This window comes from Macaca mulatta, chromosome 11 (genome assembly GCF_049350105.2).
Source record: "Macaca mulatta isolate MMU2019108-1 chromosome 11, T2T-MMU8v2.0, whole genome shotgun sequence".
Lineage (NCBI taxonomy): Eukaryota > Metazoa > Chordata > Mammalia > Primates > Cercopithecidae > Macaca > Macaca mulatta.
Genome location: NC_133416.1, coordinates 115987736 through 116010883, shown reverse-complemented (window position 1 = coordinate 116010883; position 23148 = coordinate 115987736). Strand labels below are relative to the sequence as shown.

Below are 23148 nucleotides of genomic sequence, written 5' to 3'. Positions count from 1 at the left end.
TAGCCAGTGGCAGCAGAAGAGTTGGTTAACTCACTCTTACTCCACGCTTCACAGATACCTACCTTCTATTATCGGTCACCAAACTTCCTGTGTGTTTGAATCTATTCTTGGACTTAATGTTGCACTCCATTCATCCATTTGTGGCTTTCTAGGCCAGCACCCATTCTATGTTTTTGTTTGTTTGTTTGTTTGAGATGGAGTTTCACTCTTGTTGCCCAGGCTGGAGTGCAGTGGTGCAATCTTGGCTCACTGCAACCTCTGCCTTCCAGGTTCAAGGTATTCTCCTGCCTCAGTTTCCCAAGTAGCTGGGATTATACGCATGCAGCACCACACTCAGCCAACTTTGTATTTTTAGTACAGACAGGGTTTCACCGTGTTGGCCAAGCTGGTCTCGAATTCCTGACCTCAGGTGATCCAGCCACCTCAGCCTCCCAAAGTGCTGGGATTACAAGCATGAACCACTGTGCCCGGCTTATTTTTGTTTGTTTTGTTTTGTTTTGTTTTGTTTTGTTTTTGAGGTGGAGTCTTGCTCTGTAGCCCAGGCTGGAGTGCAGTAGTATGATCTTGGCTCACTGCAACCTCCGCCTCCCAGGTTCAAGCAATTCTCCTGGCTCAGCCTCCAGAGTAGCTGCGACTACAGGTGCACACCATTATGCCTAGCTAATTTTTGTACTTTTAGCAGAAACAGGGTCACACTGATCTAGAACTCCTGACCTCAGGTGATCCACCCACCTGGGCCTCCCAAAGTGCTGGGATTACAGGCGTAAGCCACTGCGCCTGGCCCAATTCTGTTTTAATTTCTACAGTTTTGTCATATGTTTTAATATTTAGAACAGATTCCTTCCCTTTAATTTTCCTTTTCCTAGTGTGCAGGTCTCTTCTCCTACAGTTACTTTTCTGGGTGGTTTAGTGATTAAGACCAGGGACTCTGAAATCAGGCAGACTGGGCTGGTGCCCCAGCTCCACCCTTCCTATCCGTGTGTCCCTGGGCTGGTACTTAGGGAAACCAGAGCACAGTGGGGAGGCCATGTGGCACGAGGCCCAAGGGCATACATGTAAACATCAGACATGCCTGATGTCATCCCACCTCCACGGTTTCCAGGATCTTAGTCAAGTCCCCTCTTGAAATCTCATAAGTAAAATGGGAAGGGGAACAGGTAACAGCAGTTCCTTACTTAGAACTTTTGTTTAATTAGAAAAATTAAACAAAGAGAGACTTTCTCCTATGGTGGAATTAAGATGAAACAATGATTGTCACATGATGCAATGCACATATATACCCAATAAATGTTACCTTGCCCAGTTATCTGTTGCAAAGATCCCTACACTCAAAAGAATCAAGTTGGGATTTCAACAGAATTTCCATTTAATTTAATTTTGAGAGGTTGTTAACTCTACCATACTGAGTCTTCCCATCCAAAAACAAAGCTTCTCCATCTCTCCATTGATGCCCTCTTTTTTTTTCCCTTTTGGTAGAGTTTTTTAACTCTTCATATTTTTCTTCCAAAAATGGGGTCTACTGTCCTATACTGTTTGGTGGCCTGCTTTTTTTTTCCTTCCACTTAATATTTTATAAAAATCTTTCTGTACTAGTGCAAGATTTTATAATATTTTTATGGCAGCATATAAAAGTTATCTATTGCTGTGTAACAAGTTACTTTAAAATTTAGCAGCTTAAAACAATAAACATTTATTATCTCATACATTTTCTTTGGGCCTGGAACCTGGAAGCAGCTCAGCTGGACAGCTCTGGTTCAGAGTGTCTCATGAGGTCGCACTCCAGATGATGGCCATGGCTGTGATCTCATCTGAAGGCTTGAATGGGGGCCTGGCACAGTGGTTCATGCCTGTAATCTCAGCACTTTGGGAGGCCAAGGCAGGCAGATCACTGGAGGCCAGGAGTTTGAGACCAGCCTGGGAAACATGGTGAAACCCTGTCTCTACTAAAAATACAAAAAACTAGCTGGGCATGGTAGTGCACACCTGCAATCCCAGCTATACGGGAGGCTGAAGCATGAGAATCACTTGAACCCAGGAGGCAGAGGTTACAGTGAGCCACGATGGTGCCCTGTACTCCAGCCTGGGAGACAGAACGAGATCCTGTCTCAATCAATCAATCAATCAATAAAGGCCTGCCTGGGGCTGGAGGATCCAGTTTCAAGATGGTGCATTCACATGGCAATAGGTTAGTGCTGGTCATTGGCAGGAGGCCTCAGTTTCTTGCCGTGTGGCCCTCTCTGGCTGTTTAAATGTCCTAAATGTCCCCATGACATGGTAGCTGGATTCCCTCAGAATGAGAAATCCAAGAGACAGCAAGATAGCAGCCTCAGTGTCTTTTATGACCCCTAGCCTCAGAAGTCACATGCTGTCGTATCTGTGATACCCTAGTGGTTACACAGGTCAGTTCTATTTATTGTGTGAAGAGACTCCACAGGGCATGAACATCAGGAGACGAGGATCACTGAGAACTATCTAGGAGGGACATTATATGCATATTCCCAATTGATCTAACCAATCATTTCTTACAGGACTTTTTTTTTTTTTTTTTTTTTTTTTTTGAGACAGAGTCTTGCTCTGTTGCCCAGGCTGGAGTGCAGTGGCCGAATCTCAGCTCACTGCAAGCTTCGCCTCCCGGGTTTACGCCATTCTCCTGCCTCAGCCTCCCGAGTAGCTGGGACTACAGGCGCCCGCCACCTCGACCGGCTAGTTTTTTGTATTTTTTAGTAGAGACGGGGTTTCACTGTGTTAGCCAGGATGGTCTCGATCTCCTGACCTTGTGATCCGCCCGTCTCGGCCTCCCAAAGTGCTGGGATTACAGGCTTGAGCCACCGCGCCCGGCCTCTTACAGGACTTTTAATCATTCCATATTAAGAGTTGAGATTCTTTTGGTTGGTTGTTTTTTGAGACAGTCTCACTCCGTCACCCAGGCTGGAGTGCAGTGGTGTGATCTTGGCTCATTGCAACCTCCGTCTCCTGGATTCAAGTGATTCTTGTCCATCAGCATCCCGAGCAGCTGGGACTACAGGTGCACGCCACCATGCCTGGCTAATTTTTGTACTTTTAGTAGAGACAGGTTTTTGCCATGTTGGCCAGGCTGGTCTCTAACTCCTGGCCTCAAGTGGTCCACCCACCTTGGCCTCCCAAAGTGCTGGGATTACCAGCATGGGCCGCCGCACCCCACCAAGAGTTGAGATTCTGAGGCCCAGCAAGGGTCAGTGTGTTACCTGTGATCACAGGGAATAAAAGGCAAAGTCAGGTGAATACACCCCTGGCAGAGGCCAGGGAACACCTGGATGTGGCAAGCAGGTTAAATGAAGGGATGGGGAGAGGAAGGGAGGCTTCAGCCAGCTCCACACAGGGGCACAGATCCCTCAACTGCCCGACTGCTGGTGCCTGTTGACCCACCCAGAGCGATGCTTTGTCTGGAGTCCCAGATACCTGACTTCCATATCCAACCCTGGACACCCTGGCCCAAGTGGCTGAAGCTTTGAGTCCTCTGAACACCATTCCCTGCATATAGTGGCACCTCCAAACTGTCACCTCCCAGGCTAGAAAGGCTAACAACCCATGTGTGGGGTCTGGGGTCTAGCTGAACTAGGTTCAGACTCTAGTCTTGCTCTGAGCCTCATTTCTGCAGCCGATGAAATGATCATGTTAGATGCATTCGTTTCCCATGGCTGCCATAACAAAGTGCCACAAACCGGGAGGCTTAAACCAAAAGCATTTACTCTTACAGTTCTGGAGCCTGGAAGTCCGAAATCAAGTTGCTGGTTTCTTCAGAAGGCCACGCAAATCTGCTCCTCACTCCTCACTCCTAGCTCTGGTGGTTTGCTGACCATCTTGGCTGCTCCTTGGCTTGTGGCAGCACAACTCCAACCTTCAGGAAGCATTTTCCCCTTGTCTCTGGGTCCAAATTTCCCCTTTTATTTTTATTTATTTATTTATTTATTTTTTACGATGGAGTTTCGCTCTTGTTGCCTAGGCTGGAGTGCAATGGTGCAATCTCAGTTCATCACAGCCTCTGCCTCCCGGGTTCAAGTGATTCTCCTGCCTCAGCCTCCCAAGTAGCTGGGATTACAGGCATGCATCACCACACCCGGCTAATTTTGTATTTTCAGTAGAGGTGCGGTTTCTTCATGTTGGTCAGTCTGGTCTCGAACTCCCGACCTCAGGTGATCCACCTGCCTTGGCCTCCAAGTGCTGGGACTGTAGGTGTGAGCCACCACACCTGGTCAAATTTCCCCTTTTCATGCCCTTTTCAAGCCACCATGCCCAGCCAAGCACTATCACTTTCATATCCATTTTACAGAGAAAGAAAGTGGGTCTTGGCCGGGTGTGATGGCTCACACCTGTAATCCCAGCACTGTGGGAGACCAAGGTGGGCAGATCATGTGAGGTCAGGAATTCGAGACCAGCCTGGCCTGGCCAACATGGTGAAACCCTGTCTCTACTAAAAATACAAAAATTAGCTGGGCATGGTGGCACGCACCTGTAATCCTAGCTACTCAGGAGGCTGAGGTGGGAGGACCACTTGAGCCCGGGGGAAGGAGGTTGCAGTGAGCCGAGATCGCATCACTGCGCTCCAGCCTGGGTGACACAAAGAGAAAGACAGTGGGTCTCAGAAAAAGTACCTGACCCATAACCTCACAGTTCCTAAGTGGGGAGGCCAGTTTGAATGAACCAGGCAGATCCCACGGTTTCTACACCTCCCTGGTGGGGTTGTCATAGTGATTCCTCTGCTCAGATATCACCTCACCCAGAAGCTTCCCTGACCACTTGTCTAAATGGCCTCCTCCATTACTCTGCCCTTAACCTGCTTTGTTTTTCTCCCAAGCTCTTTTTCACGATTGGACATCATATTTCATTTATTTGATACATATCAGTGCCTATCTTGTTCTAAGACCCTTACCAATATTAATTCATTTAATTAATTATTATTATTATTTTGAGACAGAGTCTCACTCTGTCACCCAGGCTGGAGTGCAGTGGCGTGATCTTGGCTCACTGCAACCTCTGCCCCCGCAGGTTCAAGCGATTTTTTTTTTACCTCAGCCTCCCAAGTACCTGGGATTATAGGCGCCCACCACCACGACTGGCTAATTTTTGTACTTTTAGTAGAGACGTGGTTTCGCCATGTTGGCCAGGCTGGTCTCAAACTCCTGGCCTCAAGTGATCCACTGGCCTTGGCCTCCCAAAGTGCTGGGGTTACAGGCGTGAGCCACCATGCCCGGCCTATTAATTCATTTAAATGCAATATATTTACCATATATGATTTTAAACATATTTGCGTATATACATATATATATATATTTTTTTTTTACTGTGTTTCCCACTTGATTGAATGCTCTTCAAGGACAGTGATTCCATTTTGTTCACTGATGGACCCCAGATTCCTAGGCTAGTGCCCAGGAGAGCAACAAACATAGTTTATTGGATGAGCTGAGTAAATGAGAAAATGACACAATGCTTGGGAAGCACCTGGAACATACTGGGTAATGGCATTATAGTGATATGTTTTTTTGGTTTTTTTTTTTGAGACAGAGTCTCGCTCTATCCCCCAGGCTGGAGTGCAGTGGCCGGATCTCAGCTCACTGCAAGCTCCGCCTCCCAGGTTTACGCCATTCTCCTGCCTCAGCCTTCCTAGTAGCTGGGACCACAGGTACCCGCCACCTCGCTCGGCTAGTTTTTTGTATTTTTTAGTAGAGACGGGGTTTCACCGGGTTAGGCAGGATGGTCTCGATCTCCTGACCTTATGATCCGCCCGTCTCGGCCTATAGTGATATGTTTTTTAAAGCCCAAATGGAGGCTGAGTTTTCTATTCATTTCCTAGAGCTGCTGCCACAAATTCCCAGAGATTTAGTGGCTTAAAACAACATAAATTTATTCTCTTGCAGTTGTAGAGATCAGAAGTCTAAAATCAAGATGTTGCCAGGATTGGACATGGTGGCTTGTGCCTGTAATCCCAGCAACTGGGGTGGCTGAGGCAGGAGAATTGCTTGAGCCTGGGAATTCAAGACCAGCCTAGGAAAAGAAATAGCAAGACCTTCATTTCTTTTATTTTTTAGAGACAGGGTCTCACCCCATCAACCAGGCTGGAGTGCTGTGGCGTGATCATGGCTCACTGCAGCCTTGATCTCCCAGGCTCAGACAATACTCCCACCTCAGCCTCAGGCATGTGCCACCATGCCCAGTTATTTTTTTGTATTTTTTTTGTAGAGATGGGGTTTCGCCATGTTGCCCAGGCTGGTTTTGAACTCCTGGGCTGAAGCAATCTACCTGCCTTACCTCCCAAAGTGCTGGAATTACAGGCATGAGCCACTGTGTCCAGCTGAGACTCTCATCTTTAAAAAAAAAAAAAAAAAAAAAAACCTTTAAAAATCAACCAGGCATGGGCATGGGGAACATCACACACTGGGGCCTGTCAGGAGGTGGGGGGCTAGGGGAGGGATAGCATTAGGAGAAATACCTAATGTAGATGACGGGTTGATGGGTGCAGCAAACCACCATGGCATGTGTATACCTATGTAACAAACCTGCACGTTCTGCACATGCACCCCGTAACTTAAAGTATAATAATAATAATAATAAAAGTCAACCGGGCTTAGTGGTGTGTGTCTGTAGTCCCAGCTACTCAGGAGGCTGAGGTGGGGGAATCCCTTGAGCCCTGGAGGTCGAGGCTGCTGTGAGCTATGATAATGCCACTGTACTCCAGCCTGGGTGACAGCTCTGTGAGCAAGACCCTGTCTCACAAAATAAAAGAAAAAGATATTAGCAGGGCTCCATTCTTTCTGGAGGCTCTGAAAGGAGAATTCATTTCTTGGCATTTTCCCACTTTTAGCAACTGCCTACATTCCTTGGATTGTGGCCTCTTCCTTCACTCTAATCCCTCGCTTCCATTGCCACATCTCCTACTACTGACTCTTCTCACCTCCCTCTTATAAGGATCCTTGTGATCACATTAGGACCTCTCGGGCTTCCTCCAGAAAAATTTCCCCACCTAAACATACTGAGTTTAATCACATCTGTAAAACCCTCTTAGCATGCAAGGTAACATAGGCAGGGATTCTGGGGATTTAGAATATGGACATCTTTGGGGGCCATTATTCAGCCTACCAGAGCTTTCTTACCTCTGAATTTCATTTTGGAATGAATAATTAAGAAGGAATTACAAATTATTTGCTTTAAAAAGCCAACTATTGGCCGGGTGTTGTGGCTCACGCCTGTAATCCCAGCACTTTGGGAGGCCGAGGTGGGTGGATCACTTGAGGTCAGGAGTTCGGGACCAGCCCGGCCAACATGGTGAAACCCCGTTTCTATTAAAAATACAAAAATTAGCTGGGCATGGTGGTGGGTGCTTGTAATCTCAGCTACTTGGAAGGCTAAGGCAGGAGAATCACTTGAACCCAGGAAGCAGAGTTTGCAGTAAGCCAAGATCAAGCCACTGTACTCCAGCCTGGGCAACAGAGCAAGATTCCATCTCAAAAAAAAAAAAAAAAGGGAACTATTACTTTTATTAGTTGGTCATTAATGACAAAACCACAATTACTTTTGCACCATTAAATGACAAAAAGCACAATTACTTTTGCACCGACCTAATTTGCACCAACCCTTTCTGAGGTTGTCCTGGGAGAACCTGTCTTTGTCTGAGTTCTAAAGCAGAAAAACATGGGTTTGAATACCAGATTCACCACTTCCTACTTACATAACTTGGGGCCAGTGCCTTAACCACTCTGTGCATCCATTTCCTCACCCATGAAATGAGAATCACAGAGTGACAAGAATGAATGTACCTAAAGTGGCCCAACCCAGAAACCGGCCCAGGGCAGATCCACAATGCCATTGTCACCAATGCACAGGGGCTGTAGGAGCACAGAGAAGGGGTGCCTAACCCAGCCACGGGGCAAGGAAGGCTTCCTGGAGGAGGTGATCTTCTAGTATAAATGGGGAGACATTCATATGTTAATAAATCATGTCCCCCACACACTCACAAAGCACTTTGCATAGTGCCTAGCAGAGAGCAAATAACTCAATAACTGTTTTTTAGTAGTTGCAAATGTGAGCTGGGACTACAAGAAGGAGGTCAAAGATGATTAAATAAACTATTATATAATGAAAAATTATGATACTGATTGGAAAGGGCTCTAATGCATGGGAGAAAACTTCAGAGCTGCCTCTACTGGATTGTTCCCCTCCTCCATGCACAGGGCTTCTTGGGATCTGCCCTGACTGAGGCCTGGGAGCTTTCACTTCCCCTTTTCCATTCCACCCCTGTCAGAGGCTACTGGAGTCAAGCCGACAAGCCTTTTTTTTGAGACAGAGTCTCAAAAGTGGCACGATCTCAGCTCACTGCAGCCTCCGCCTCCTGGTTTCAAGCGATTCTCCTGCCACAGCCTCCTGAGTAGCTGGGATTACAGGTGTGCACCACCATGCCCAGCTAAACCACAGGCCATTTTCACAAAAGGCTTTAGAATGGCCAAAGTTGTAAAAGACTCAATCAAATAAAGACAGGATCAATAAAAGTGCTTTGCTGAGCTACACTGAAGTCTGAAGTAAATGGAAGAATCAGTGATACAGTACTCATTCAGTTTTTATGTAAAAATATGATACGCTGGCCAGGTGTGGTGGCTCATGCCAGTAATCCCAACGCTTTGGGAGGCCAAGGTGGGGGGATTGCGTGCCGCCAGGAGTTTGAAACCAGCCTGGGCAACATAGCAACACCCAGTTTCTGCCGAAAATAAAGTCAGCCAGGCGTGGTGGTATACATCTGTAGTCTCAGCTACTCGGGAGGCTGAGGCAGGAGGATGGCTTGAGCCCAGAGTTCAAGGCTGAAGTGAGCTAGGATTGCACCACTACACCCTGTCCTGGGTGACAGAATGACAGCTTGGCTCTTAAAAAAGTTTTGTAAATATTTTGGCCAGGTGCAGTGGCTCACACCTGTAATTCCAGCTTTTTGGGAGGCCAAGGCAGGCAGATCACTTGAGTTCAGGAGTTTGAGACCAGCCTGGCCAACATGGTGAAACCACATCTCTACTAAAAATACAAAAATTAGCCAGGCATGGTGGCGGGTGTCTGTAATGCTAGCTACTCGGGAGGTTGAGGCAGGAGAATTGCTTGAATCCAGGAGGCAGAGATCGTGCCACACTGTACTCCAGCCTGGGCAACAGAGCAAGACTCTGTCTCAATAAAAAAAAGAAACAAAGTTTTAAAATATTTTATTCATGACGGATTTGGCATTAATTTTGATTTTCTAAAATGTTGCATTAAAATACTATTTATCTTAATCATTGAGTTTTTGGGGGCACCCTCTCATATTTTGCACCCTCACGCTGGTCCCAGCCTGACTCCTGAGGCTTTTCTTAGGGACCATTCAGGGCTCTATGGTAATGGGACAAGACAGAGATGGACCCATTATGATAAGGCAGACTGACACTTGCTGTGTGTTTAAGGGTAGGATGAGGGCTACGAGATCCTGGAAAAAACACTGCTTAAGGGGCAGGGAAAGCTTTTTGGAGTTGATTTCTGGCAAGAGTTAGTTGTGGGGAAGAAGAGGGCTCTCAGCTCTAAGAGGAAGTGAGAGGGGGTGGAGACGGCCTCCAAAAAATTGGGGTGAGTGGAAAAGCAGGCCGGCCAGAGGAGGGGGATTAGGATTCGGGGTCACAGATGGGTACCAGGATCAGATCTAGGTAGGAATTTCTTGGTGAAGAGGCCATGGCATTTGTATAGGCAGTAGTTCTCAGACTGTCGTCCCCAGACAGAAGCATCAGCATTGCCTGGGAATTGGTTAGACGTGCAAATTTTCCAGCCCTACAGCAAATCTTGTGAATTCAAAATTCTGGGAGGTGGGGTCTAGTAATATGTATTTTCTCCAGGGGATTCTCAAACTCTCAAATTTGAAAACTAATGTAAGAGAGGCATAAAAGAAAAATAAATCATAATGAAACAACACGTATTACAATGTGGAAATGCTCAGCCACTACTCCCTGAGAGGACACAGGGGCGCCTCAGAAGCATGGGCCTGCCAATAATGAATGTGCTTGGATTTGAGAAAATATTCTCTACTCAACTCAATTTTGTCCACAGTTTTGCCTTATATTTGACATTTAAGTACCTATGACTGTCTGTCTACCTAGAATGCAGCTACAAATGTGGGCACCTTGTGTGGGATGCTCTAATATCAGGAGAGGTGTTGCCATACATGATCTCCTTTTCCCTAAGGATGGATGAACAACTCTTGACAAAACTCTCAAGCAAAACAAAGTATATTTTCTCTTCCCCTTCCCCTTCCTTCCCTCTTTCTTTTCTTCCTTCCCTCTCTCTCTCTCTCTCTCTCTCTCACTCTTTCTTTCAGACTGAGTCTCGCTGTGTCACCCAGGCTGGAGTGCAGTGGCACGATCTCGGCTCGCTGCAACCTCTGCTTCCCGGGTTCAAGTGATTCTCCTGCCTCAGCTTCCTGAGTAGCTGAGATTATAGGCGCCCGCCACCACATCTGGCTAATTTTTTGTATTTTTAGGAGAGATGGGGTTTCAACATAGTCACCTTTCTGAAAATTCAGTAAAAAATACTAGGCCAACCATGGTGGCTTGTGCCTGTAATCCCAGAACTGTGGAAGGCCAAAGCAGAAGGATTGCCTGGGCAACATAGTTAAACATTTTTTTAAAAGGAGCTGGGCATGATGGTGTGTACCTGTAGTTCCAGCTACTCAGGAGACTGAAGCAGGAGGATGGTTTGAGCCTGGGAGATGGAGGCTGCAGTGAGCTGACTGTGCCATTGCACTTCAGCCTGGGTGACAGGAGTGAGACCCTGTTTCAGAAAAAAAAAAGAAAAGAAAAGGAAAGAAAGAAAAGAAGAGAAGAGACGAGAAGAGAATAAAGAGAAGAAGGAAGGGAGGGAGGGAGGGAGGGAGGGAAGGAAGGAAGGAAGGAAAGAAGGGAGGGAGGGAGACTAGCTTGTGTTGATGTATGAAATGGAGTTAGGTTCTGGCTTCAGATTATCATAAATGGGTTTTTCACCCAGGAAACATTTTGTGGGAACGCAGCAGTTCTCCTTGGGGAGACTGTCCAGTGCATTGGAAGACATTTAGCACCCATGGCTCTTGCACTCTAAATGCCAGGAGCTCTCCCCTTCCATCAGCAAGACAACGAAAAACATTCCCACAAATCCCCTCTTAGAAACGCTCCATAGAAGCTACAGTGCCCCCGACTAGAATCACCTTTGAGATGAATCGTGCTGAGACCCTGTGAATAATATGGAGGAGGTCACAGCCCCAGGACAGAGGGAGGGAGGGGGAAGAATCCAGGAGGCTGGGTGGGTCTCCTGTTGGGCAGTAAGACAAATTTGCTAAGCTGCGGGCAGGCTGGAACCACTGCGTTTGGGAGTGCTTGTGCAACATGCAGAGGTTGGGGGTGGGAGCCGGGAGATGAGATTTTGACTAAAAGAAAAGTTTCCTATTACTAAGTCAAGCCAGAATTGCCTTCTTGGTATCATACTCCATGTTCCCATCTCCATCCCCATAACTGGTCACCTCTCCCCGGGACAACAGCAGCAGCCTCCTCCCTGGTCTCCCTCAGTCCTCTGTCCCATGGTCCCTCCTCCACGCAGCAGCCGGAGCCATCTTTCCAGAGAGGATGCAGAGTCCAGCCATTCCTCCCCTCTTCCCTTCCCTGAGTGCTGGCCTCCGGTTGACAAACTTCTTCCTGCTTCAGGGCACGCTGATCCCCCCTGCTTGGAGAGCTGTCTCTCCCTTCTTTCACCTGTTAATCCTGCTTATGCTCAAGCTCAAGCCTCAGAATAAAGCTCTTCTGGGAAGGCTTCCCTGACCTTCAAGGAGTTGGCTGGGTTTCAGAACACACAGAAAGAATTCTTTGAAAAAGATTAGCAAAATACTTTTTTAAAAACGTGCCTAATAACTTGATTAACCTCTGCAAAATTAGGTGAATCTATTTTGCTGTTTTTTTTTTTTTTTTTTTTGAGACGGAGTCTCACTCTGTCGCCCAGGCTGGAGGGCAGTGGTGCGATCTCGGCTCATTGCAACCTCCGCCTCCCAGGTTCAAGCGATTCTCCTGCCCAGCCTCCCGAGTAGCTGGGACTATAGGCAAGCGCCACCATGCCCAGCTAATTTTTGTAATTTTAGTAAAGACGGGGTATCACCATGTTGGCCAGGATGGTCTCGATCTTATGACCTCGTGATCCGCCCTCCTCGGTCGGCCTCCTAAAGTGCTAGGATTACAGGCGTGAGCCACTGCGCCGGGCCCCAGGTCATCTTTTATTTCCTGGTCGCTGTACAGTCCTGTCTGCACGGTCGCCGGGCCTCAGTTTCCCCAGCTGGAGCAGCGGGCAGGGCCCCTGGGGCGGACGGGCTCCGGGCGGCGCGCGCGCCTCCGAGTCCCAGGTCAGATAGCCGGGCGCGCGGGCGGGGGCGCGTGTGTCGGGTGCGCGAGGGACGTGACAGACCAGCCGAGGCCTCGGGCGGCCCTCGGGGCCCCCGCGCACGCGCGCCTCCTCGCCCCGCCCTCCCCGCTTCCCCGCCCACTCCGCGCACCAAGGCCGGCGCGCGCCGGCGCGGGAGGCGGGAGCTGGGGGCGGGGGCGGGGGCGACGCCGAGGGGGAGGGGCGGGCCCGGCCCGGCTCGGCCCGGCCGCCCGCGCGCGGCTCCTGGAGGCCCCGGGCCCGGCCCGGGCGGCGGTGGCGGTGGCGGCTCTAGCTCGAGACCTCTAGGTCGCCCTTGCACCGCTCCGCAGCCATGGCCCTGGTGACCCTGCAGCGCTCGCCCACGCCCAGCGCCGCCTCCTCCTCGGCCAGCAACAGCGAGGTGAGCCCCGGGCTTGCCGCGCCCGGCCTGGGCCGCTGGACGCCTCGCGGAGGCCGCCGGAGCCGGGGCCGCGCGTGCGGGGCATGGGGGGCGGCTGCGCGGGCTCCTGGGGGCCCAGCCGTAGGAACCGAGCCGGGCAGCCGGACCGGGGTGACCGTGCGAGGACTGTGTGCGATGTGACCCTGTCTGGGGGAGCTGTGGAGGACTTTGTGTGCGGTGTGACCCCCATCGGGGGGCGGCTTTTCAGGGACTGTGTGTGCAGTGCGACCCCTCTGGGAGTGTCTGCAGGAGACTGTGTGTGCTCTGACCCACATCAGGGGGTCTCCCCCATCTTGGGGTGACCCCTGTTAGGCGGGGACTGTGTGCGTTGTGACCCCTATCTGAGGGTGACTGTGCAGAGACTGCAAGTGTGACCTCGCAACTGTGTGGGGACTGTGATTTCAGGTGTGACCCCCGTCTTGGGGTTGACCTCTGTCTGGGGAGGACAGTTCGTCTGGTGGGGACTCCCATTTGCGAGTGACTCTGCAGTGTGACCTGGGTCCAGGGGTGACTGAATGTGCGACTGGAGCCCTTGATTGGGTGACTGCGTGAGCCGATGGTTCTGATACCTGTAGCGGGGGTAGTTCTAGGCCCTTTGCCTGTGTGCCTGGCTGTGCGATGTGAGATGTGACTGTCGCTGACCTGCCCTCCGGGGACTGTGCCAGCGTGAGACAGGCATTTGGGAGTGCCCCTACAAACGTGTGAGATTGTTTCCCCGCCTGCCGCCTCTGGAGTTCTCTGTCTGTAGGCGTGCCCGTGTCACTGTGTGACGGTGACCGAGCGTGCTATGGGTTCTGTGTGGCCGTGGCTCACGTCTGTGTGTGCAGCCTGAGTCTGGCTTTTCCTTTCTGTAACATCACTCTAGGCTGTGTGTTTATGTGCATCTATCTTTCTGTGTGACTGTGACCCATTCTGGGTGATTGCAGAGGTGCATCCCTGGGCTTCGTGTACTGGCACTGTGCGCGTTTTTGTGGGTCTGTGTGTGGCCTGGGTCCATTTGCCTGGCTGCTTCTTCCTCTGAGGTTAATTGAGGGAACTGGTGCCCTCTGAGCCTGCAGGGTTGGCCTGGCTTGTCCTAGGCTAGGGCCTTGGGCCTCTGAGCAGGTCAGCCCTCTGCAGATGCAGGGATGACTCTCTGGTGGTGCAATCTTGCCCATCATCTCTTGAAGAACCCTTCAAGGCCTCTGGTCTAAACTCTTGTACAAGGCTGAGTGTCTGCCTTCGAACCCTTCGCTATGTTTAGAGAAGACTGGAGGAGGGCCCTGCTGTCCCAGGCCCAGGAAGTTCCGCAGCCGGCATCTGGGCTCTTCAGCCCCTTTCTTTGTGGGAGGGAGTGGGGGAAGTTGACTGATAACATGGGAGAGGTTTGTGTCTCCGTGTGAGACAAGAGAAGAACATTTACGTTTAGTTTGACAGCCCTGTCTCCTGGTAGGGTAGTTCTTCAGCCTTGTTTTGCTGGGATTGGCAGGGACATTTTCAGAGTGACTGGGAAGTTGAACCTTCACAGCCCCCTCCTTGGAGAGGAGAGGCCATTCATGAGTTATCTACAGACAGAAGGTTCTAGTAATCCCCCTCTACACGCTGATTAGTGGCAAAAGAACATGGGCGATCAATAGCCTGCTACTGAGAAGTTAGATTGCAGGAGCACCTTTCCTTCCCACAGTGAGGAGGGACTGTTTTCTGTTCCTATCACTGCTGTCTGGCGATTTATGCGCTTCATCTCAGGTTCCCATCACAAAAACTTATGTGAGGTAAGGGGAGAGGTTGGCTTCAGGCTGAGCCTGTCAGCCCAGATTTCTGATTCAAAACCCCATGTTCCTGGAGTTACTTACAACCTGATCTGTTCTTGTCTTATGCATTTTTAAGGTCTTATTATTTTTTAGTTGCATACCATAAATTTGCCATTTTAAAGTGTACAATTCCGTGGTTTTTAGTATATACATGAGATTGTGCAACCATCACCACCATCTAATTCCAGAACATTTTCATCCCCCCCCAAAATAGGAACCCTGTACCCCTTAGCCCTCACCTGCAGCCTCCCCCTGCCCCATTCTCCCTAACCTTAGGCAACCACTAATCTACTTTCTGTATCCATGGATTTGCTTATTCTGGACATTTCATGTAAATGGAATCACACCCTGTGTGGCCTTTTGTGTCTGACTTTTTTCACTCAGCATCACGTTTTCAAAGGTCATGCATATTGTAGCATGTGGCAGTACTTCATTCCTTTTCATGGCTGTGTAATACTCCATTGCATGGATGTAGCACATTTTGTTGGGACATTTGTGTTTTTTCTACTAGATACATTTCCAGTTATTATATAAAGCATTATTTTTACCAAGTGCTAGTGACCTGATAAACATAAAGTAAAACTCAGGCAGCTTTTATTTGATCATAGTAAAGCTGCAGCATTCATTGCTGGGCTTTGAATGGGCTGGGAGGTTTCCCGAAGGCAAGGTCCTCGTCCAGACGTGTTGAGGTGAGAAGCAAGGTGGGATGGAGACAGCAAGTGTGTGTGGGGTCGGGAGACCTAGGCCAGGCGGGTTCTGCCGTGGTCTGCCCTCACTTGAGTTGCTTCCTGTCTGTGGTCCCTGGCTCATCTGAAAGGAGTGGATTACTTCTTTCATGTGTTCCTTGGCATATGTAGCTTCCCTGGAATAACTGACCTGACATGGCCTTTCATCTGAGAACCTCGGAGAGTGACCAAGAATTAAATGATTGTGAAGTCCATACCCCCAAGTCACGTCATCACTTTTTGAAATGCAACTTCATAATGAGTCAGACACGGCAGCTCTTTCCTGACACAGCCAGGCCTGCTGCCGGCGTGGGAAACAGAGGGGGATCACAGCCCTCAGTCCTAAGGCTCTCCTTTCTCTTTTAATTTTCTTTTTTTTTTCCCCCAGTCGTTGATTATGTCACTTATGTCGTTTTCCTGTGAATCATATCTCAGTTCCTTTGTGTGAACAGGCAGAGCACAAGAATAGATAAATCAATAATTTTCAGGAATGGATCATAACATTGTTATTTCTGAGAAATGTTCAAAGTGACCAATTTTCATGGGCAGATCTCCAGGCACTTTTTTGGATTGGACCAGAGTGTCTCAACCCACTGTTGATACTTGGGACCGGAACATTCTCTCTTGTTGGGGGACCGTCCTGTGTATTGTGGAATGTGCAGTACATGTGGGATCCTGTCCTCTACCCACTAGGTGCCAGTAGTGACCTCCAGAAAAAAATGCCTCCAGACATCTCCCAATGTCTCCTGTTGAGAGAACTTGCTCCCAGAACCACTGGGTTAGACCCAACATACTCTTCTCAGTTTGTTGCTGTTGTGACTTGTTTTGTGGTCAGTGAAGCCTTCCCTGGTCTTTCCACTTCTCCTTCAGTGTGGGGTAGGTGCCTCTGCAGAATCTTGTATGTACATCATAATATGATGTGGGGACTCCCAGGTCCTCTGGTGTACGTATTTTATTTTATTTATTTATTTATTTATTTATTTTTGAGATGAAGTATTGCTCTGTCACCCAGGCTGGAGTGCAGTGGTCCAATCTCGGCTCACTGCAACCTCTGCCTCTTGGGTTTAAGTGATTCTCCTGCCTCAGCCTCCCAGGTAGCTGGGATTGTAGGTACGTGCCGCCATGCCTGGCTAATTTTTGTATTTTTAGTAGAGACAGGGTGTCACCTTGTTGGCCAGGCTTGTCTTGAACTCCTGACCTCAGGTGATCAGCCCCCCTCGGCCTCCCGCAGTGCTGGGATTCCAGGTGTGAGCCACTGCTCACTGCTCACTGCTGGTGTACTCATTCTTGGTTGAAGTTGCCACCTCCTGGTGTGTGTCCTTTGCTGCCCAGGCTCCTCCCTACATTATCTCTGGACCCTTTTTCCTTCGCCCTTGGCTTCTGCCTCATTTCTGCCCTCAGTCAGCCCTGCATCTCTCCCAGCCGTCACGGCTTTCCAGGTTTCTCCTTCCCATTCAATGGGCGCCTGTGTGCAACATAAAAAACATGCCAAGTCCCAGTGGTGAGGAGTTGTTTGGCCGTGGGGGGTGTGTGTGTGTGTGTGTGTCTGTCTGTCTGTGTGTCTGTGTGTGTGTTGCCTTCTCATTTCGGTTTATGAAAGAAAAAAAATAAAAATAAGTCATAGGTACTTCTGGAGCCCGAGCTCTTGGCCTTTTAGCTTTCAGAAAATATTAAATATCTCTTTCTTGCATTTATATAAATAAACTGATAGCCTAGGATATTTCGTATTAAATGTTTAAGTCTTTTCGGGAACCATCAAGAGCTTTCAAGACCCACAGACAGCCAGCCTGATTCCTGGCCACCTTCCACTGTGCAAGTCTTGCCTGGGATGGTTTTTTGAAAATGGTGTTCATCACTCAGCTGTTACTGCCTGGCTCCACGGAGGAAGTGAATTCTCTTTAAACACGACCCCCTCCCCTTAAAAGAGAAAAACAGGATAAGATCCAGAACAACCCCGGAAAGTTGAGAGCTGAGGGCTAAAAGACCGTGCTGGGTAATAACACCAGATAGGAAATGTTGAGCTAGGAGGACTCCATCCCCTAGACTGTGGCAGGAATGTGGGTCAACATTTGGAAACCTGAAAATTCCCCCACGGAAATGACTCCAAGGGACAGACCGGGATTGGTGAGGAAAGGGCACGGCTGTTTAGAAGTAGCTAGGTTTCCTGGATGTCTTTATCTTTTTCCGATACCAGGGTGGAGAATGTGAGACTGCCGCCCGAGGCGTGTTGACAGTGGTGCCTGTGGTGTGATATTCTCTTTCTTTCTCTGTAGTTGGAGGCTGGCAGCGAAGAAGATCGAAAATTAAACCTCAGGTAAGTAGACTTTCAATTTTTGTTCCTAAGTCTTTCTCCCAAGCAGGTAAGGAATGCTATTGTTCCTCTCCCAAAGGGAAAACCTTCAAAAAGAATATGCCAGTTTTGGTCCGGGTGTGGTGGCTCATGCCTTGTAATCCCAGCACTTTGGGAGGCCGAGGTGGGTGGATCACGAGGGATCGAGACCATCCTGGCCGACATAGTGAAACCCTATCTCTAGTAAAAAAATACAAAAAATTAGCTGGGTGTGGTGGTGTGTGCTTATAGTCCCAGCTCCTCGGGGGGCTGAGGCAGGGGAATCGCTTGAACCTGGGAGGCAGAGTGAGCCAAGATCGTGCCACTGTACTTCAGCCTGGCAACAGAGCAAAACTCCATCTTAAAAAAAAGAATATGCCAATTTTTTAATGCCTTAAAAACTATACCTAAAGCACGTATAAAACTGAAGTGCTTTAAAATCCATACATATGTCTAGCCACTTTAATAATATTATATAACACTTGGAGGGAAAATAATTGCCATTATTCTGCCACCCTTACGTTACCATTTTGAGCATTTTTTGGTAACTTACTATTTTTTAATAGAGACGAAGTCTCGCTGTGTTGCCCGGGCTGGTCTCGGACTCCTGGCCTCAAGTGATCTTCCTGCTTGGCCTCCCAAAGTACTGGGATTACAGTCATGAGCTACTGCACCTGGCCTAACTTGAGCATTTTTATGTATTTTCTTGCAGACTATTCTGCTTAAAAATAATAATAATAATAATCATGACACTCTGCCCTCAGTTTTTCATCCGGCTTTTGGTAAGGTGTTCCTTTTGCAGTAAGCACTTCACTGATTTGAAACAGATGCTCAGCCCCCTAAATGTATCAATTCAGGGTGCTTTAATTGCGCTTATGAGAAATCTTTAGCTCTGCTCATTGAAAAGATTCCAAGATGTAGTCCTCAGCTGATGTATTCACTAATGGACACCAAAAACATTTTCATTTTTTCTTTGCCAAAAATTAAGTTCTGCCTTTGTTTGGGTGTTTTGTTGGTTTGTAGAAGATTCAGCCCTTTGTTATATTAATGTAATGTATTCCTTCATACCAAGGAGCCAGTCTTAAACTCTGACCTCATAGTTTTAAAAAAGTAAGCAAATTTTCAGGGATATTGTTCTTAAAAATATATATATACTCTGTTTTATCTCATGAGGGGAAGGAAAATTAATTGGAAAAGGAAATGTGTGTTCAGAAATTGGGGTCAACCATTCATTACCGAGGGCAGGGTGTTCTGGTCAAACTCGCATGCAGAACTGGTGGAAATATGCTCAGCTTTTCTCCGGTGTTTCTATGTGCTTGAGTAAAGGGCGGGGAAATACTGACTTTCATCACAGCACACATGATTTCTAAAGATTATGTGGCTAGGGAAACACTAGCCTGCAGGAATCAAAGCGATGTCTTATTTCTGGGTCCTCGCTCAGGGACTTCTGCTTGGTCCTCGCTTTTAATGTCATGCTCAAGACACAGGACACATTTGCTCTGTCACCTCGGGGTTTTTGGTTGGTCAGCTCAGGGTCCACGTCAGGGTTGCCAGGCTGGAAGCAGCTGGACTCCCAAGTGGGGGCAGTCATGGGCCGAGTTGCAGATCAGACTGTCTGGGTGGAAACAGGGAGGGGGCAGAGTGGAAGTCTGGAGACTGACTGTCAAGAAGGAACTGAAAGAGGGGCTTGCCCACCTGCAGGCACCCAGCTCCCTTCCCCCCAAATCTCCTCCCCCAGATCCCTGCCCCCAACTCCCCTCCCCACCAGCTCCTCTCTCCACCTGTTCCCCTCCCCAAAATCCCCTTCCCCGGATCCCTCCCTCCAGGTTCCCCTCACCTCACTCCCCATCTCCCTTACCACTCCCCTCCCTGTTCCCCCACTCCCCTCCCCGAGATCCCTTACCCTAGATCCCTCCCTCCCTAGATCCCTTACCCTAAATCCCCTCCCCAGCCTCTACTCCCCGATCTCCTCCCCCATCTCCCCTCCCTAAAGTCCCCTCTCTGAGCTCCCCTTCCCCCAGCTCCCCTCTGTAAATCCCCTCCCCAAGTTCCCCTCCCTGAGCTCCCTTGCCTGAATCCCCCTCCCTCAGATTTCCTCCCTTGATCCGCTCCCCAAGGTCCTCTCCCATGTCTCCTCCCCATCTCCCCTCCCCCATCTCCCCTCCCTAGATCCCCTCCCCAAGCTTCCCTCTCCCAGATCCCCTTCCCCAGCTTCCCTCTTCTATCTCCCCTCCCCAGGCTCCCCTCTCCCAGATCTCCTCCTTAGCTCCCCACCTCCAGGTCCCCTCCTTGAGCTACCCTCCCCAAGCTCTTTTCCCCCAGCTTCCTCCTGGGGTTCCCCTCCCCATCTCACCTCCCCCAGCTCACTCTTGGAGATCCCCTCCCCCATACTCCCCTCCCCCAGCTCATTCCTGGAGTTCCCCTCCCCATCTCCCCTCCCCCAGCTCCCTCTTGGAGCTCCCCTTCCCCATGTTCCCCTCCCGCAGCTCCCTCTTGGAGCTCCCCTCCCCCATACTCCCCTCCACCTGCTCCTTGCTGGAGTTCTCCTCCCCATCTCCCCTCCCCCAGCTCCCTCTTGGAGCTCCCCTCCCCCATGTCTCCTCCCCAGGCTCCCCTCCAGCCCTTTCTTGGGGTTGGAATCTCTTCCATCTCTTGTTTCTCTCAGGGCTGTTGTTGATGAGAGAGCACTGAGCTCTGTCACTTAGACTATCTTTGGGGCAAACAGCTATTTTATTTTTTAATTACCTTTAATAGCTTGTATCATAGTGGTTTCAGTTAAGAACTTATAAATAGCAGTGACATGAAAATGCGTATGTGGACCTTTCTCCTTAGTATTTAACCTTTTTTAAATTAAAACTTTTTATTTTTATTTTTTAGAGACAGGGTCTTTGTTGTCCAGGCCGAAGTGCATTGGTGTGATCATAGCTCACTACAGCCTTGAACTCCTGGGCCAAGCTGTCTTCCCACCTCAGCCTCCCAGGTAGCTGGGACTGCAGGCGTGCGCCACCACACCTGACTAATTTTTTTAAATGTGTTTTGAAGAGACGAGATCTCACCGTGTTGTTGAGGCTGGTCTCAAACTCCTGAGCTTAAGTGATCCTCCCACCTCGGCCTCCCAAAGTGCTGGGATTGCAGGCGTGGTGACAGCCGCTGCACCTGGCCCTTTTCTTGCAAAAGGCCCCTTTCTCTTCCTCGTTGGGAGCTGCGCGGGACCTTACAAAGGGGTGGGAAATAAAGCTTTGGTAGCTTTCCGTATTCTCAAAACAGCCCTAGGAGGGAGGTTTCCCAGTTGGTGGTTGAGGCCCAAGATTGGAACTGGGAAATACTGTATTTGAAGCGAGACCTCTAATGCCAAGTTGATCCTACTCTGCTGCCTTTCTGGAGGCCAGGCTAGTAGTACCGTTGAATTCGCTGTCTTGGACATACAGGTGTGGGAGCGTGCCTGAGGCCGCCGGGGTGGATTAGCAGCAGTGCCAGGGCAGCACCAAGGACTCATGCCAGCTGGTGGCGGGTGCCTCCTGGGATGTTGGGTCATTCTGACCACCACCGAGAGTCCTTTCGTGCCACTGTCAGCAGGTCCCCAACACCATTGTGACCATTGGGAGACCCTGGGCTGGAGTTGGAGACCTGGGTTCTCATTTAGGGTGGGATGCTGGGATCTGGGCTTGTCCCCCTAGGTCCCCTTTTAAACCGCTCTTCAGCCACCTTGACGTTGCACCCACCTTTTTAGGCACAGAACACCATCCTGCCTCCTAACCTTCCTTGCTACACAAGAAAAGTTGTCCTGGTTTAAGCTTTGACTGAAACGCATTCACGTCCATGTGTCAATTTGCATTTTCAGGCCTTTTCTCTCTCAATGTCTCCTGGAGAAGAAAATTATGGAATAGTTGGTTGTTTTTTGTTTGGCATCAGGAGAGTTAGGGTGAGATTTCTCTTTGTTTCCATGGATCCTGAAGGTGAACTGCCATCACCTCGTCTCTAAGAGGTGCTGTAGGGAGAAAAACTGGAGGTAGGATATTTCTCTTTTCTCCCCTCTGTCTAGCCTTAGTTAATAGTTTCATCTTTTGGGTCATCTAAAAAGTCAGCTGTGATTCATCCATATCCAATAAATTGCGGGGTCACATGGATCGGTTCTTCCGAGCCACCTGCCTTCTTTTTCTCAGGTTCCCTGGTGGCGCCTCTTCACGTCCTCACACCTCGTCTGTCCTGTCACAGAGGAACACCCCTGGACCTATCCTCTCTACCTTGGCATGTTACCCCCTGGTCCCTTGATGCTTCTTCCTTCTGGTCCTTGGAGTCTTTCCTGAGCTCCAGCGTCACCGGCGTTGCTGGCCTTTCCGCCCTCCCCTCTCGTATGTGCCTTTTCCAGTCCATCGGGACTACTCCCTGCTCCCTAATCATGCATGTTCCCTCGGCCCGTTCCTTTTCACCTGGCTGTAGTCCTCATGGCCAGCTAAAAGTGCTCCCACCCCAGACGTTTGTGATTTCCCTCTCTTCAGAGAAAGCAGGGAGCCCCTGGTGTCCCTCTCTGTGACAGGTGCCACATCCGCCTATGTTGCAGGTCTGTGTGCGCTTGTCGCATCCCTAACTGCTCTCACATCCCTTAGGGATGGCCTCATTTCTCTGCCTTCATGTAGCATTTAAACAGTTTAAATGGCCGGGCGTGGTGGCTCACATCTCTAATCCCAGCACTTTGGAAGGCTGAGGCGGGACAGATCTCTGGAGCTCAGGAGTTCGAGACCAGCCTGGCCAACATGGTGAAACCCCCTTTCTACTAAAAATACAAAAATTAGCTGGGCTTGGTGGTGAACACCTGTAATCTCAGCTACTTGGGAGGCTGAGGCAGGAGAATCGCTCAAACCCGGGAGGTTGCAGCGTGCCGAGTTCACGCCACTGCACTCCAGCCTGGGCAACAGAGCGAGACTCTGTCTCAAAATAAGTAAATAAAGGTTAACAGTTCAAATGGATTAACCTTTGACCCTACAGTAAATTCCAGACATGTAGGAGAAACAGCCAGGTGTAGAGGGAAGGCAGTGGGGTTCTGAGTCAGGCAGACCTAGGTTTGGCATCTGGCTCCCGTGCTGGTGGCTGAGTTCCTTTACCTTTGTGTGTTCCTACACCTCTGTGGGTCTCAGTTGTTCCACCTATAAAACAGAGATGACACTGTGACCTCTGAGGGTTGTGGAGTAGTTGTGTGATGTTCCTTGCTCAGGCCAGGCGCAGTGGCTTACGCCTGTAATCCCAATACTTTGGGAGGCCAAGGTGAGTGGATCGCTTGAGCCCAGGAGTTCGAGACCAGCCTACACAACATGGCAAAACCCCATCTCCGCAAAAAAAAAATAGAAAAATTAACTGGGCATGGTGGCGCATGCCTGTAGTCCCAGCTACTCAAGAGGTTGAGGTAGGAGAATCAGTTGAACCCAGGAGGTCGAGACTGCAGTGAGCTGAGATTATGCC

The 23148-nt window shown here is 49.4% G+C and overlaps 1 protein-coding gene and 2 long non-coding RNA genes across 4 annotated transcripts in view; 2 read left to right on the top strand and 1 right to left on the bottom strand.

Moving 5' to 3' along the window:
• The first annotated feature begins 409 nt into the window (after positions 1-409).
• On the top strand, positions 410-8914 carry LOC144333020 (uncharacterized). Its single transcript, XR_013401326.1, has 3 exons — positions 410-1876; positions 8662-8750; positions 8881-8914. It is a non-coding gene; the product is annotated as an uncharacterized LOC144333020 (long non-coding RNA).
• A 3691-nt stretch (positions 8915-12605) lies between these two features.
• SSH1 (slingshot protein phosphatase 1) overlaps positions 12606-23148 on the top strand; it is a 75973-nt gene continuing 65430 nt past the window's right edge. For both annotated transcript variants that reach the window (XM_015152718.3, XM_015152717.3), the window contains exons 1-2: positions 12606-12808; positions 17636-17676. Coding sequence is in view for 1 of the 2 variants with exons in the window: in XM_015152717.3 (XP_015008203.3) it covers positions 12740-12808; positions 17636-17676 (110 nt within the window). In the remaining variant the exon portion in view is untranslated. The remainder of the gene's footprint in view (positions 12809-17635; positions 17677-23148) is intronic.
• On the bottom strand, positions 13814-22872 carry LOC144333028 (uncharacterized). Its single transcript, XR_013401334.1, has 2 exons — positions 22467-22872; positions 13814-14665 (listed from the first exon to the last, which is right to left on the bottom strand). It is a non-coding gene; the product is annotated as an uncharacterized LOC144333028 (long non-coding RNA).